We start from the raw sequence: 16,185 nt of genomic DNA, 5'->3' as shown, positions 1-16,185 counted from the left end.
GTTGCTCCATAGCATGGTTAATCGTGTGGCCGGCGGAGAGCAGATACCTAGGAATTTGTTGAGGAAGATGAATAGGCAGAGATATGAAATGGCGTGTTGAAGATGCTTGATCACTGTTGCGTTGATTGACGTTTAACTGTTGCGACGATTGACATTCCGTGGTTGCATGTCCGACACGTGTCTGCTTGCTGATTGGCTGACGCTTCATGGGCTGTTCTCTGATTGGTCCTTCTTTATGGGCTTTTTTTCTATAAATAGGGCAGTTGTTCCGTGAATTTGGCCACCAATTTCATTCTCCAAAATTTTCTTCTCTCTAAACTTCCAAGGCCTTCTTTGTCTTCTAATTTTCAGGGTTGCTACTCCGGCGAGTGTTTTTCTTCAAGGTAAACAAACAAATTTCCTTTCTTCTCTTGTTAAATAATCATTGCTATCATGTCTTCTGCTGACGCTGGGACTAGCGCTTCGGCGCTGGGGGGTTCTCCGTCGCGTCTTGATGAGGAGGAGAAACCAGATGCCATCCCGATAAGGTCTGGGGGCCCTAGGTCTCCTTCTCCTGAAGTTGATCCTCGATATTTGGAGGAATGGGATGACGATGATGAAGTCGATGACGACGCGGACGATTTTGGTGGTGATGCTGAAAAGGCTCGTCCTAATGAGGAGAGGCAGTACGTTATGGATCACGGCGACGCCTGTAAGGTCCGCCTTGACCATGCTTGGACCCATAAGCTCGCCAGTTGTTCCGGCGAGAGATTTTTCGAGGGCCATTTTTTCTTTGGCAGGGGATATAAGATTGTTATCCCTGAGGAGGGTCAGGCCGTCTGTTGCCCTCCGCCGGGCTACACCGGTGTATACATGCGGCACTTGGAGTACGGGCTCCGGTTTCCGCTGAATGAGTACGTTATGGCCATTATTAGGGCCATGAACGTTGCTGTTGCCCAACTGCACCCGTTGGCTGTGAGGACCATAGTCGGCTTTGTCTGGCTTTGTCTCTTCAAGGGAGAGGCCCCAACGGTGAATTTATTCCGCCGGCTTCACTCACTCCGCCATCAATCTCTCGGCGCGTCGGATGGTACGGTGTGCAAACGGAGCGGGGTTATGTCTCTGTTGGCAAGCTTTCTTCCCGCAAAGGCCGGCAAGGTCGGTGGGTGTATGTTAAGGTGCTTGGATGACTACCCGCGCCCCGCTCCTTTCAAAGACCAAGTTAATTTGCGGTGTGAAACTAAGGCGGAGCACGACGGATGGGTCACCGGAAGAAGCTCAAGATGGATGCTTGCAAGGTCCTTCTTAAGAAGGATGAGAAGGCGCGATGAGGCTCTTCGAGGCGGACAAGAGTGGGGTGCCGAAAAGATGGATTCCCCCAACGCAGATCATCCTCCAGGATGAGCCGCTCTGTCATGTCGGCCTCATACCGGCCCTAGCACAGGGTGAGTGGGGTCGGTGCGAGGCCTATCGCCGCCCTCAATGTTCCTGTTTCTCGAGTTTCGATTTATTTCTTCTATTTAATTCTTGCTTTGTTTCCTTCGCAGACCACTTTGGACCGGACTGTCCGAGAATATTCTCCGAGAGAATGGGCCGCACAAAAGATAAAACCGTTGCTAACTTGCACCCCAAGGCTCTTGCCCATGATCGCAGGACGTCGCCGAATGATCTCATGGATCAGCGGCGGCTGAGGAGCTTGAATGTGGTGGAGGCCCAGGCGAAGGTTGTTAGTAACATGCCGCGCCATACGCGAAAAACAAAGTCTTCGGCGGCGATGGCGTCGACATCAGTTCCACCTCCTACTCCCCCCGTTCGAAGGCAACGGTGGAGATCGTTGATATCACCAATGGGGAGGACTCGACGAGGAGGGGCCTCCCTTGTCCGTAAGAGAAAGGGGACACCTCTACCGCCGTTCGCCGCTTCGCTCATCGGCGAGGAAATGCGTCCTTCGGCCAAGAAGGCCAAGCATGGTACTGATCTACTCTGTGGCTCAGATTTGGCCGGTTCATTAGGCGCTGCTGATGAAGGGTTTTTCGGCGTGTCTGTATGTTGATACTGATGGTTTTGTTAAATTTTGCAGATCAGCCGCTGTCGGCCGTCGCTCTTAATGAGCAGCAAGTGGAGGAGAGACCCGCACATGCCGGTGATTATAACGTCACCGTTGACTCTTCATCCCAGAAGGCTTCCCCCTCCCGACTGCAGGCTGGTGATCGAAACGTCACACTGACCCTTCATCCCAGAAGGTTTCCTCCACCCGGCTTGTAGCGGAAAGCGCGAGGTTGATCGAGGAGTCGGCGAGATGGAACGAGCGACCGGTGCTCGTATTATAGAGCGAGAGAAGGCCGTGACTCGGTCCGCTTTTGAGCTTGATGCCACTAGGAAGGTGGCCACGAAGGCGAAGCGGATCTCCTCAATGAGCGAGGCTTAGGGTAGATGCTTTGAGAAAGCGCTCTTGGGCGAGAGGAAGCTCGGGAGGACGCTGAAAAGGAGGTCCTTCTTTGAGAGAGCCAAGGCCGAGGCTCGCTGCGCGCCGAAGTTGCAAAGTTCTTGGATAAGTGCGACCTTGTTCGAGGCATGCCGACCTTTATCTCCAAAGCAGAGGAATGAATTCAGGGGCAGATTTCAGATCCAGGGGAAGGTGATTCGGAGCAAGGAGGCCATTATTAGACAAAAGGAGGACGACATCGAGATGCTCCAAACCGAAATGCTCCCTAACATGTGCACCGAGTTCCGGGATCTGGCCGAAGAAGCTGCCAGGGAAGTGATTGAGGAGCTCTTCCCTCTTCCTGGTTCCTTTCCGTGGGCCAAATTTGACGAGCTGTTTGACGATAAGCTCGAAGCCAAGGAGAAGGCCGTGGAGGAGAAGGCCAAGGAGGCGGTGAGGGTGAAGATAGAAAAAGAGGCGGCCGCGGAGAGTGCAACCCTCGCTGAGAAGACTAAGGCGGCCAAGGAGGAAGCCGTGAGGGCAAGGGCAGCTGATGCTGCCGAGGCTCAGGCTGAGGCTGCTGAAGCTGAGGCTGCTAAGAACGCCGCTGGGCTGCCCATCAAAGAAGATGCTGCTACTGCTGCTGATGGCGAGCGAAAGAACGGCATAGGGAGACGGGCGGTCGTCACCGGGCTCACCGGCGTCTCGGACGGCCTTCAAATGCTCGGGAGCCAATTATTAAGCCTTCCCTCCCTGCCACTTTTGGCGCTTCATATGATACCTGTAATCTTTTGTTTTTCTTTTCCTTGTATTTTGTACAACTTTGGTAGGTTGTGTTTTGGCTTATCCTTATGGGGACGGCCGTCGTCTGTATTCTCCTCACTTGTAACTTATCATTTTTAATAAGAGTTCGTTTCCCTTTTATTTTCTTCGGTTTGGCCGAGGTCTTTACTTCACTTTGAGTTTCCTTGCGCTAATAGTTGAGCGTATCAACTGTACTTAGCGTCTTCACTTTGCCTCTGGCTTGGCCGAGGCAGTCTAGAGTGCGCATCCCAACCGTGTTTAAACGCTTTTAAGGCGTTTTGATCGTTCTCGCGAGTACCAATCGCGCTGGCCGCACTTTGCCGCGGCACCTGCTTCCTGAGGGTGATTGGCGCTCTTGTCGGTGTGACGGTGTGAGCCAGCGTCTGCTTATTGGTAATGGCGGCCGCTCTTGTCGGTGTGACAGTGTGAGCCAGCGTCTGCTTCTTCACGGAGACTGCCGCTCTTGTCGGTGTGACAGTATGAGCTGGCATCTATCTCTTGATGACGGCCGTGGTGTCTACCACTTGGAGTGACTGCGACGGCGTCTACCTCTTGGGGTGACTGCCGTGGCGTCTACTACTTGGGGTGACTGCGACGACGCCTGCTTCTTTATGGAGACTACCGCTCTTGTCGGTGTGACAGTATGAGCTGGCATCTATCTCTTGATGACGGCCGTGGCGTCTACCACTTGGAGTGACTGCGACGGCGTCTACCTCTTGGGGTGACTGTCGTGGCGTATACTACTTGGGGTGACTGCGACGGCGCCTGCTTCTTTATGGAGACTACCGCTCTTGTCGATGTGACAGTATGAGCTGGCATCTATTTCTTGATGACGGCCGTGGCGTCTACCACTTGGAGTGACTGCGACGGCGTCTACCTCTTGGGGTGACTGCCGTGGCGTCTACTACTTGGGGTGACTGCGACGGCGCCTGCTTCTTTATGGAGACTACCGCTCTTGTCGGTGTGACAGTATGAGCTGACATCCATTTCTTGATGACGGCCGTGGCGTCTACCACTTGGAGTGACTGCGACGACGTCTACCTCTTGGGGTGACTACCGTGGCGTCTACTACTTGGGGTGACTGCGACGGCGCCTGCTTCTTTATGGAGACTACCGCTCTTGTCGGTGTGACAGTATGAGTTGGCATCTATTTCTTGATGACGGCCGTGGCGTCTACCACTTGGAGTGATCAACGACGGCGTCTACCTCTTGGGGTGACTGCCGTGGCGTCTACTACTTGGGGTGACTGCGACGGCGCCTGCTTCTTTATGGAGACTACCGCTCTTGTCGGTGTGACAGTATGAGCTGGCATCTATTTCTTGTTAATGACTGATGGGAAAAAAATGGACACTTTGATGGAAGACTTGGACGATTTTCCATTAGGTGTAAACATGCGTTGGGGTGCCCACAGCTATCTTGGACACCTCCGCCGCTATACAAAGTTTTCCCGAGATTACCAGCGTCCTAATGGCTCATCAAAGGCACACCTTCCCAGTCAGCCGCTAGTTGCATCCATGAGGTCGCCCTCGTGTTGTAAGGATGAACTTTTTCCTTTCTCTGACTTCCTTGCCACTTTGAGGGACTGCATGTTGCATCCTCTGGCAGCTATCTGGACGTTGACCACCTCGTCCTTTTCGTCCTTGGAGACGAGCTTATGCGCTTCCCCCCGGCCCGAGACGTACACCAGTGTTAGGGCCCGGATGGACATCACATCGTCGGCCTCGCTCAGAGTGACTCGGCCTATGAGAACGTTGTAGGCAGACGAGCCGTCAATGACCACGAACTCGGCTAGGACATTCTTAGCCGCATTCCCTTCGCCGAACATCATAGGCGATTGATTGACCCCGGTGGTACCAGGCCGGCCCCGAGAAGTCAGACGGTGGATTAGTGCGGGGGCTTAGGTCCTTGACTTTCGGGCCGAGGCCGAGGAAGCACTCCCTGAACATGATGTTTGTGTAGGCGCCTGTGTCAATCAGGCACCTCATGACCAGGTGGTTGGATATGTCCAAATTGACTACAAGCGGGTCGCTGTGAGGAGCGATGACTCCTTCGTAGTCCTTCCTTCCAATAGTCATGTCGGGGATGTTGGAAGCGGGGATCGCTGTGTTGGGCACAAAGTTGATGGCCTGATATAGCTCGTTCAGGTGCCGTTTGTGCCCATGAGCGGACCCTCCGTTCTCGTTGCCCTCGATGACAACATGGATCACTCCTATCCGTTCGAAGACGGATTTCTTATCTGAACTGCTGGCGTCAGTCTTTTGGCCTCTGGCCACGTACTTGCCGAGGCTCCCCTTCCGGATCAGCTCTTCAATGGCATTCTTCAGGTGCCGGCAGTTGTCAGTAAGGTGACCGGTGTGGCCGTGGTACTCACGATCGGCTCGTGTCACCGTCTCCCTTCGGCTTGGGGGCCTTTCCCACTTCGGCCCTCGTGCTTGCTCGGGCGAAGACCTCGGCGGCCGATACGACGAGGGGGTTTTATCATTATACCGCCTCTGGCGGTACGATCCCGAACTCCACCCGGCGCCCGTCGAGTCCTGTTTCCTGGCAGATTTATCAGACCGCGACCTGTTATTGTCACGGCGTCTTTCACCTGACCGTGACCGATCATTGCCACGGCGTCCTTCGTCCGGGTTGTCCTCCCGGCGGTTCTTCTTTTCTGAGGGCTTGGGCTCGCTAGGGCCTACTCAGGTTTTGTGGTAGTCTTCCACTTTAATGGTTTGATCAGCCAATTGTCTGGCGGCGTCAAAGGTCAGGCCGCCGCATTTGATAAGCTCGTTTTTAGGTCCCCCTTGGGAGGCCTTTCATCGCGCGAAGGTGCCGGTTCATTGCTTCGGCTCACGAATTTGTCTTGAACCTTGGCATCGAATCTCTTCACATAACTCCGGAGAGACTCGCCTCCCTCCTGTCTGATAGTCAGGAGGTCCGATGTCTCCACGGCCCTCCTCTTGTTGCAGGAATACTGGGGCTAGGAATGCGTCCTTTAGGTCGGCGAATAAAGATATCGACGACCCGTCGGGCAGCCCCTTGTACCAACTCTGTGCCATCCCATGCAGTGTCGTTGGGAAGATTCGGCACCAAACCTCATCAGGTTGCTCCCATACTGACATGTGAGACTCGTAAGCCTCGACGTGGTCAGTCGGGTCACCTTCCCCTTTGTATGCTATAGGTGGTAACTTCAGCTTAGTCGGCACCGGAGTATCTAGGATGTAGGCGCTGAGGGGTTGCCTGACCACATGTCGGACGACACGCGGCGATCGGCTTCTCGCATTCCTAATCCGGCTTCTCTCCTCGTAGTGAGAAGGACTTCTCCTCCGACTGCGCGAGTCGGGCTTCTCTCCAACTCGACGAGTTGGGCTTCTCTCGCTCCTCCGGGGTGTGCCTCGTTCGTGCCGCGGCGACGCAGTCTTCTCACGAGTGCGAGAAGGACTTAGGTTCACCACAACCACTTTGGGCTCCCCCGGTGTCTTGACAGGGTCGGTTTCTCCCAATGCTCCGTTCAAGTTTCTTGGGGTAACATTTTGGGCCCTGGTCTCCTGGACGGTTTCCGCCGCTCTTGTCGGCGTGACAGTGTGAGCCGGCGTACTCCCGATTAGATCCAGGAGCATCTTCAGTTTTGCTACGTCAACCACATGTCCCATGATGGTGACCTGGTCGTGACGGCAATGGAGTGTCCGGTATTATTGGCATCCCGTACTCCGGTTGAATCACTTGACCGGCGGAGGGTTGCACAACTCCCGATTTGTGGACGGTATCATCTTGGTAGAATTCGGTTTCGTCGGTCACGAATGCCTCTTGTTCTTTCGACATCTTCTTGGCTTTTGGGGTGGGTTTTTGTGTGTATTTTGTTTGGGAATTAATGTGACTAGCTTCTAGTGTCTCTTCCCACAGACGGCGCCAATTGTTCCGGGTGTAATTCCAGAGCAAGTATTGTTACCACCCGTGGCTTGTAGAATGATGTCTCGAGTTGGATTCCTCACGTCTCTATCGTTCCTCTCGGCCTCTCCTGCAACAATGAACGAACTGAGGGCTTGGCTTTGTGCCAAGCGTACTCACTCCGACGCTCAAGTCAGTGAACTTAATGGGATAAGTTGTTAGTACTTGGCTAAGGATATATTGTAGAGAGATAAGGAAGATATTACCAGATGAATAGTGATTCTTAGGTTAATTTGTGGATTCCCTCCTCAATGAGGGTTGAGGAGTATTTATAGACTTTCACCTTTTGTCACGTAGTGGCCAAGTGGCTAGCAGGTGGAAAGACCGTTCTACCCTCGGCCGCTGGACCCATGGCAGGCCGGCCGAGGGTCTTGGATATAAGTACGCGGATATGTGTCCTGGCTGGTTGCCACGCCGAGACCGAGGTGACAGGCCGATAGGCTTCATCGGCTAAGCTGTCTGAGTCGTTGACTTGTTGTGGATATCCTTGACCTTGCTCAATATGTTGACTTGGTCAGCGGTGCAGAATATGCCCCATCAACCTTATTCGGAAACGTTTTTCCTCTTTCATTTTCATAGTTTGTTTGTTTTTTGGTCAATCATTCATTTTCATAGTTTGTGTAAACTTTAGTTTTCAATTGAAAGTGCGAAAATTGTGAACTATAAAGATACCATACATTATTAGCAAATAAAACAATACTTTTTTTATAATGAAAACATGATAATTGTAGCATTAAAAATTAGAGAAGTGCTAAACTTCGCTTTTCTACATTTGCTTCTATCTTTTTCACTCACAATCGATTAAAATATTTAGTAAATTAAATTTACTCCCTTTTGAAATCATCTTTTTTAAAATTACCCCCTTTTGATTTTTTTTTTTTAAAATTACACCCTTAAGTTGCATTTTTTTTAATTACTCCCTTAAATTGCATTTTTTTACTAAAATTGTTTCAAAATTCTAATTTAAGTCGAATTATTTCCTCTATTTTCGAACTCCCTATACATTAGTTATAGCTTTCAAAGTATAGATTGGTTAAGCCACAAACATAATAAGTTCAAAAACAGACGAAATAAGTCACTTAAAGTGGAGTTTGAGCAATTTTAGCAAAAAAATGCAACTTAAGGGAGTAATTTTAGCAAAAAATTTCAAAAAGGAGTAATTTAAAAAAAATTGATTTTAAAAGGGAGTAAAATCTAATCTACTCAAAAATATTATGTATCATGATACGTATTAGTTCAACCGATTGTGACTTGTGAGAGAGGAAATTGAGAAGGTTAGAAGAATAAGGTAGATAACAAGTGTCTAAAATTTATATTAACTATTTAGATAGATGTTCTTACTTTCATTGCTTAGCTTTTAGTTATGTCCCTAGACGTTTTAATTATGATGCCCATCGTCTTGCATGTAAGGCGATGGATAGTTAGGTAAACCTTTATTTACAGCTGCCAAAAAAAAAAAAAAAAAAAAAAAAGATCCCAAGTATTTGCTTTGTCTTCAATATTGAGTCTTATTAATATTATTATCTCAATGACCATTTCCCACCCGCCATTGCATAATATAAGATCAAATATTGTTTTATTGTAAAAAAAAAATTGAAATAATTTAAAATTAAGGAGCTTGTTTTTACCTTTGTACTCTTGATGAACCTATAATCTATATGATTTAAAAATCATTTGGTTTGTTTTTTTTTCTTCTTCACACGGTAGTATAAACAGAGATGATAAAAAAATTGTGATGAACCAATAATCTTCTTGTTACATAATACTTGAACTTGCATATCTCAAATATTTATATACTACGGAGTACAATTTTGTTCAATGCACCAATAACAATAATGTGTTAATGTGAATCAGTGCAGGAAATACATTAAATATATGTTAATACACTACCCATATCTCCAATCCGTTCAAATGACTTATTGGCTTATTAGTTACAAATAAGAGTAGGTCTCCTGAGAGACGGTCTCTTAATAAGCTTTATTGAGAGAACATTGTATCATTTTAAGAAAATGTGGTACTAAAGGCAATAAAATAGGTACAAATCATGATTAATGATAAAATGGGTACATTTATTATGTAAATAGGTACGAAATTACTATGCCACGATCAACAATAAAAAGGGAACGAAATACAAATAAAAGGGTACGAAAGATTGGTCTCTCAATAACTTACTGAAAGACCGTCTCTCCTAAGTTTGAGGTGTCGTTTGGTTGTCATGCTGGAATTAATCTCCTGTTAGTTTTAAAAACACGTGAATTGAAGAATTCATGTGAATTGCTTAAAACTCGTTTGGTTGATATGGCGGAATTAAATGGACACAGGAGTTTCCAACTACCTAAGGAGGGCTAGGTAATTAAACTTCCCCATAATGGAGGAGTTGACAACTCCTAGGAAAAAAGAAATCATTGGAATTTGGGCAACCAAACAACACTATATTTAACAACACAAAATCTCATTGAAGACGACGATATCCGTCACAAGCTGAAGACGGATACCATTTCCTCTCACAAAATACCCATGAGAGGCAAGTGGGGAAGCACATGGGGGATGTCCCACCTTGTCCCCTCTCCCTTTTTGTGAGAGGTCTTCAGCTTGTGACGGGATTAGCCCGTCACAAGCAAGACGCTTTGAACAACACAATTCATGGGATTTTCCAATTCCCCACATTTAGAGTGGCAACCAAACAAGGCCTTAGTGTACAAATAATTGTTTAATTTTATTTAGTCAATGCATTTTGAATTTTCAAAAAAAAAAATTTGCGTAAATCAACATGTACATATTTAATCATAAATACATGAATCCTATGCATCTATACATATTTATTCTAATTTTATAATAAAATTTATTAAAATATTTATACAATATTTATTATATTCATACTTAATGATTAGTTGTAATTAATGACCGTAATTAAGGCTGAATTGACACGTGGCGCATCCACAACGTTTTTCAACCCGCTTTTATATATATATATATATATATATATATATATATATATATATATATATATATATATATATATATATATATATATATATATATATATATGTGCATATTTCAACTGAGTCAGTTCACACAAGGTTAGTTCAGCACGAGGGTGTAACAAAGTTGTTTAAATTATTATTTTCACTTTTGAAATCAAATTTAAAATAAATAAAATTTGAGATAAAAATACTTAACAATTATGGAGTTTAATTAAAAATGTTAAAATAACAATTGATTCAAAACTAAACAATTGTAAAAAAAAAAAAAATTGTAAAATACTTAAATTAAAGGTTAATAAAAATAAAACAAATCTAAACGGGCTTTCAATCCGATACTCAATTTGAATTTTTTAAAGGTCGACTCGAAAGACGGTCATTTTGAATTTTGACCGATTTCAAGTTGGAGCTTTTACCGAGCTCAATCCAAAGGTTTTACGAGTCGGCTCGTGTCAGACCATCGCCACTTCGCCAGTAGTCCACTACTTTTGGCAATTCCCAACTCAAAACGAGATTGACCGGACACAAACACTCAACTGTTCACTAAAAAATGGAAGGGTTTTACATTTCTTCTTCTTCTTCTTCTTCTTCTTCATCGTATTCAGGTAAATTGTGCCCTTGCCGGCTTCCCCATTCTCCATTTTGATTTATTAAATTAAATTCCGTCATAAATTACGAGTACTTCATTTAGCTTTATGTTTACGATTCTGCTATTTAATCGTCAGTAGTCTGCCACAGTTTTACTATACTCACTTCATCCCATTTATATCGTTCCCCTTTTCATTTCGTTATGTTCCAAATTAATTGTCGCCTTTCTAATTAATTTCCCATAGACGGGGAAAAATCGGTAATATAAATGGGACGAAGGAAGTATTGTGAATTTATAGCAACAGTATTATGAGCAAAAAGGGATGGAGGGAGGGAGTTGTTAATTTACATTCCGTGTTGGATAGGCATGTGATTATAGCTAATTAGCTTCATATGGGGTTGTTTTTTTGAAATCTGAATCAGGGTTTTTTTATTGAAATTACTTTAGGTAATCACTTGAGAAGTATGAAACCCGAAAAGCGCAAGTGTTCTTCAAAGTACTGTGATAGGTTGAGTGAAATGCCGGATGAAGTAATTGTCCACATTCTTTCTTATATGCCCATTGTCGATGCTGTTAGAACTATGTTGATTCGTCGTTTTGGAACCCTTTGGACTTTGATTCCTACTCTTAAGTTTGAAGCTGAAGATGCTCCGGATAGTACATGGAGAAGCAATGATGTTGGATGGTTCTACATTTTTGTCCGCAATGTGTTAATGCTTCACAAAAGACCCGTCATTGATAAATTTCGTCTTCTTTTGGGGTGGTTTCATGAGAAAGGAAGAAGAGAGGCTGGTGATGATATAAGAATGTGTTTGAGGTTTGCTTTGGATAAACAAGCAAAGGAGATACATTTTTCGGATATTACTTCTGAGTTAACCAACAGTTCCGACTTTCCAAATTTTACAAGTCAATCACTTGTTACGCTTGAACTCTGTCACTGTTGTATATATCCCCAACTTCAAGTGAACTTGGGATCTCTAAAGAAGCTTCTATTTTGGCATACGGAAATGTCTGAGGAGGCCTTCCAACAAGTTATTAGTGGATGCCCTTCCTTAGAAGAACTACATATTATGGAACCTTATGATATAAAGAAGCTGAGATTTAGTGCTCCAAACATCCGTAGATTATCTCTTGTTCTTCTAAATGATGAAGACACTGATGATCCTTGGTTGTTTGATTTCCCCAACCTTATAAGTTTGGATTTGGAACTAGGTCAGATACCAAATGTCATCAATGTTTCATCTGTTCGAGATGTCTACCTCAAACAGTTGCTATTTAATATGGATGATGTCAATGAACTTAGAAGGTTTAATATCTTTTTGGAGAAATTCTCATGTATTGAAGATTTCCAATTATCACTTAATGCTTCTGAAGTAAGTTCTTGGCCTTTCTTTTAAATAATATAGCGCTTTTCGTTTGTTTATAACAGATGTAAGCTTCCTCTGATTAGTGACCATTGTGGTTACTGCGTGGTTTTAGTTAATAAGCTAATTCTTTGATTGTTTTAAGGTTTGGCATATTCCTCTATGATGTGATGACCGATGAGTGTGAGAAAAAAATATATATTACTAATGTCAATCTCCTTCCATAGTATTGTAATTCTTACACTGAACTCAAAGGGCATTATGCTTTTTTGTTTTTTTTAGTGCAAATACTTAAGAAACCATAGCAAAATACATATCTAGTTATAAGGAACCCAGCATCCACAGCTATATTGATAGCATTCGCAACCTATAAATATATTATCTGTGTGGATACGTTCTGAGTACTGTGTTTTAAATTCTGTGGCATGTTGGGCGGTAAACTAATAATCATTTTGTGCAGCTACTGTTGTATATGACTGGGAAATTTTCTACCGTACAGTGGTTGTTGTTAAGACATGTATCCTGAAAGCATCCCTAGTGGCAGTGATCTACATGATTGAGCCTTGGTGGGAGTTGTTCCGTTCCGTCTTATCAGACAGCTTGTTGATGATGTAGAAAATTCCATTTTCGGGACCATGTTTCAGTACAATCTGAAAATTTCCGGGTCATTGCATACAACGGTAATCCCTTTCAGGGACATTATTTGGGGACTGCCATGGCAATCCTTGCATTTGTGGCCCCATGTCATGAATGTCAGACAGCCTGATCAGAAAACTCTATCAGTCAGGACTATCTCTTCGTTATCAGATTGGGTTCCGGATATTTCTGTTCATTCTTCTGATCATGTATGTACGGAATATAGTCGGGTATTTCATTTTCAGCAACGATAAAGGATAAATTAACTCGGAGTTGAAAAGCTAGCAGCACAACATTCAGTCGGGAGCTTGTTAATGACCACATTTGTTAGAGAAGCAGAACCAGTTCAGAGCCATTTCATGCTCTGCCATCGACGTGCTTGACGATAAACAGGCTTATCATGCACTGCACCAATTACCGGGTCATCGCTTAAACCGAGGTACATTTATTTTATACCATCTACTCACATGCAAATGGTAGCAATGTAGCACCCATCATTGTCCTGACAATGATATTTGTGTCTACCCTTAGTTATCTCGACTTATCGTAAAAATGTCACGATTTAGCACGTAAGGTCATGATTGAGCGTATGTGTCACTTCAGACTTTATTTGGTTCAAATATTATGGTAACACGATCTAAGTCTTACTCCTTACCTTATCTTTAGAATAAAATACGCGTAATATTTAATTTAATGAGTATATTCCCAACAAATTAAATATATGGGGCTTTAGGAAACGGAGTCCTAGCAATAATCAATTTCCTAATGTCAAAGATAATAGTTGGTTAGATATTCTTACCATAATACGGAGTGTATATATATATATATATATGGACTGTAGCCTTTAGGTTAAAAAATACAAGTAGCCACCCAAATTACTGCCTTGGAGCTTAAGCTTATAGGACCGTTGAAATATTGTTTATCAAAATTCCAACAATTTATTGTGCTACTCTTGGAATGGCAGCTTATCGAATCCCATCAGATTTGATGGCTGAAATACTGGTTCGTCTTCCTGTGCGATCACTACTACGTTTCAAAAGCGTATGCAAAGATTGGTACACTCTCATCAATAGTTCCCTCTTTATTCAACTCCATCTTAACAAATCCCTCCTATTCAATTTTCGACACAATCATACCCTATTCTATACCGCCTACGATTCCCTTTGTGTTGTTGATGATATTTATGGCCCCTCGAAACCCATCAAATTATATTGGCCTACAAATATCGATATCATTAGAAACAGTGTGGACAATATTAGAAGCTGTTTGGACGATGTGTGCGTTGATGCTGTAGGGTCATGCAATGGATTGGTTTGCTTATGCGTTAGTGGAGGCGGCTTCTTTTCTTTGAATGTTATGTGCTTCCTCATATGCAACCCTTCAACTCGTACTTTCAAATTCAAACCAAACTTGCCTTTTTCGAAGTTCAACTGCTCGGAAAATGAGAAGTTATCATGTGGTTTTGGTTATGATGGCGAACATGATGATTATAAGATAGTTGTCACACACACATATTTTAAAAAGAATGTAAGAGACAATGATGTGTATATTTATAGCTTCAAGGCTGATTTATGGAAGTGCGCTACTCATACTCCTGCCGAGGGTTCGACTCGGAGTTATGATCTAAAAGTAGACAACAAGGTAGTATGTGCAAACAACATGCTACACTATATTGTTTCTTCACATGTGAATTACAATAACGATTCAAATTGTAAAATAGCGCGTTTTGATTTGTCCTCAGAAACATGGAAGGATAATGACTTGAGTTTCCCCGCTGTAGTAGATCGGGGTTGGACATATTTTGAGCTTGGAGTATTGGATGATTGTTTGTACCTATGTCTTGAAGAAAAGAATGGTCTCCATAATGTATGGGTGATGAAAGGATATAGAGATGAAGATTATTCGTGGAGCATCAAGTATAATATTCCTGGAAATTTTCACAATCTTGCTCTTTTTTCGCCTTTAAAGGAAGGGCCTCTTCGTTTACTGTTTGTGTACAGAGATTTTGATTACCGCGACCGCACCACCCATCGCGTATTGTGGTATAATCCACAAGATGCCACAACCGAAACATTCAAACTCAAACTAGAACAATTATCATTGTACTCTTTACTCCGTCTTTGTATAACAAGTAGTCTCGTTACGATTCCAGGGAGTTCCTTCGATTATATAGCGCAACCCGGAAACGATGAAGATGAGAACAAAAATCATCAATTGCGCTTTTGATACAGTTAACCATCGGGTTCAATTCAGATGATATCGTCATGAATGCCAAGCCGTAGCTGAATGCCTGAATCTAGCTAGGTGCTCAATTGAATAATGTTGTCTTGCAATCTAACTGGTTCTTATGATCTGATGTTTCCTTTGTTTATTTATGCTGAAACAATGTTCGACATAATGTGATGTGAAAATATATATTATGATGCATATTCATTATTCAGTCCTTCCCATGTATTTATCAACTACTGAAACTTTGTTGAGTTATAGAATTAAAATTAAAATTAAAATTACACTCAAAAAAACTAAAACGAGTTCTTGATCTGAGCCTTGTTGACCTTGGGATCATCTAGGATTGGTTCAGCTAGCATCATTGTAAAGCAATAAAAACACACTTAATATTATTTACGATTCCAGGAACAGTCTTGCCGACCCTTGTTAGGGAGTTTTTCCATTTCCGTCTTATTAGACAGCTTGTTTAGGATGTAAAAATCTGAAAATTTCGGGGTCATCACATACAACGGGAATCCCTTAAATATCGCTTTAAGGGGGACATTGACCAATAAAAACAGTGTAACTAGAGAGACGTTGAGCTGGATCTCCAAATCATTGGACACGGACTTGATAGAACTATTTGTATGATCAGAACTGCCATTATTGAAGTAGTAAAAAACCTGGCATTCAGAGAAAAAAAACTTGTCTCTAAAACGCTCTCTTTCACCGACCTTCTCTCTACCTTTCCCAAACCCTAAGTTTCTTTGATCTACTGCCACCGACCTTCTCTCTACCTTTCGATGCAGCCGACTTTTGGCTGATCTCCGGTGGTTCCTAATACTTGACCATGATTCTTAATGCTTTGATTTATTTAACCCACCTGTTTTTCTCAATCTCTTTTATAAATCTTTCCTTGGGCTGAGATTTGTCTTCTCCGACATGTTACCGTTTTCCTTACTTGTACGTCGATCAATCGAAGTTGGTATCTTCCTGGATCGTTCTTGTATGTCGGTCTATCGTAATTGGTATCCTTTCTTTTAATCATGTTTAATAATCGTTGGTAAAGCTTCGTTTTTAACCCCAGAAATTTAGTTGGGTCGTTTTTTCGGATTTCAATTCGTTTACGAGTCTGGTTGTGCTAGGCCTGCCTTATCAATTATCCGTCTTTTATTCCTCTTCCGCTCTTCCTAAATCAATTTCGTTCGTTTTGCTACCTTGAGCTTTTTTTGAGCTTTTTTTTGAGCTTTTTTTGAGCTTTTTTTT

General features: G+C 43.6%; 2 protein-coding genes across 4 annotated transcripts; both read left to right on the top strand.

Moving 5' to 3' along the window:
• Positions 1-10,537: 10,537 nt before the first annotated feature.
• Positions 10,538-15,143, top strand: LOC141642391 (F-box/LRR-repeat protein 25-like). 3 transcript variants are annotated; one of them, XR_012543295.1, is made up of 4 exons: positions 10,538-10,727; positions 11,159-12,084; positions 12,536-13,150; positions 14,453-15,143. XR_012543295.1 is itself a non-coding variant. In XM_074451173.1 (3 exons), exons 1-3 carry the CDS (start codon positions 10,673-10,675, stop codon positions 12,599-12,601), a joined length of 1,047 nt encoding a protein of 348 aa, XP_074307274.1. In that variant the 5' UTR covers positions 10,538-10,672; the 3' UTR covers positions 12,602-13,370. The 3 variants fall into 3 exon arrangements, 1 of the variants encoding a protein (XP_074307274.1); XR_012543294.1 differs by lacking the exon at positions 14,453-15,143 and adding an exon at positions 13,676-14,442; XM_074451173.1 differs by lacking the exon at positions 14,453-15,143 and having other exon boundaries at positions 12,536-13,370.
• LOC141636421 (F-box/kelch-repeat protein At3g23880-like) lies at positions 13,669-14,937 on the top strand. Its single transcript, XM_074446745.1, has one exon. The coding sequence runs from the start codon at positions 13,669-13,671 to the stop codon at positions 14,935-14,937; it is 1,269 nt and encodes a 422-aa protein (XP_074302846.1).
• Positions 15,144-16,185: the final 1,042 nt, after the last annotated feature.

Source organism: Silene latifolia, chromosome 2 (genome assembly GCF_048544455.1).
Source record: "Silene latifolia isolate original U9 population chromosome 2, ASM4854445v1, whole genome shotgun sequence".
In the NCBI taxonomy this organism is placed as follows: domain Eukaryota; kingdom Viridiplantae; phylum Streptophyta; class Magnoliopsida; order Caryophyllales; family Caryophyllaceae; genus Silene; species Silene latifolia.
Note: the sequence above shows the minus strand (reverse complement) of the source record. Positions and strands in the feature narration are given on the sequence as shown.

Coding starts and splice junctions, on each gene's coding strand:
- LOC141642391 (XM_074451173.1), top strand. CDS start 10,673: ATGGAAGGGTTTTACATTTCTTCTTCTTCTTCTTCTTCTTCTTCATCG. Junction 10,728..11,158: donor TTCTTCTTCATCGTATTCAG/GTAAATTGTGCC, acceptor AAATTACTTTAG/GTAATCACTTGAGAAGTATG. Junction 12,085..12,535: donor TATCACTTAATGCTTCTGAA/GTAAGTTCTTGG, acceptor CATTTTGTGCAG/CTACTGTTGTATATGACTGG.
- LOC141636421 (XM_074446745.1), top strand. CDS start 13,669: ATGGCAGCTTATCGAATCCCATCAGATTTGATGGCTGAAATACTGGTT.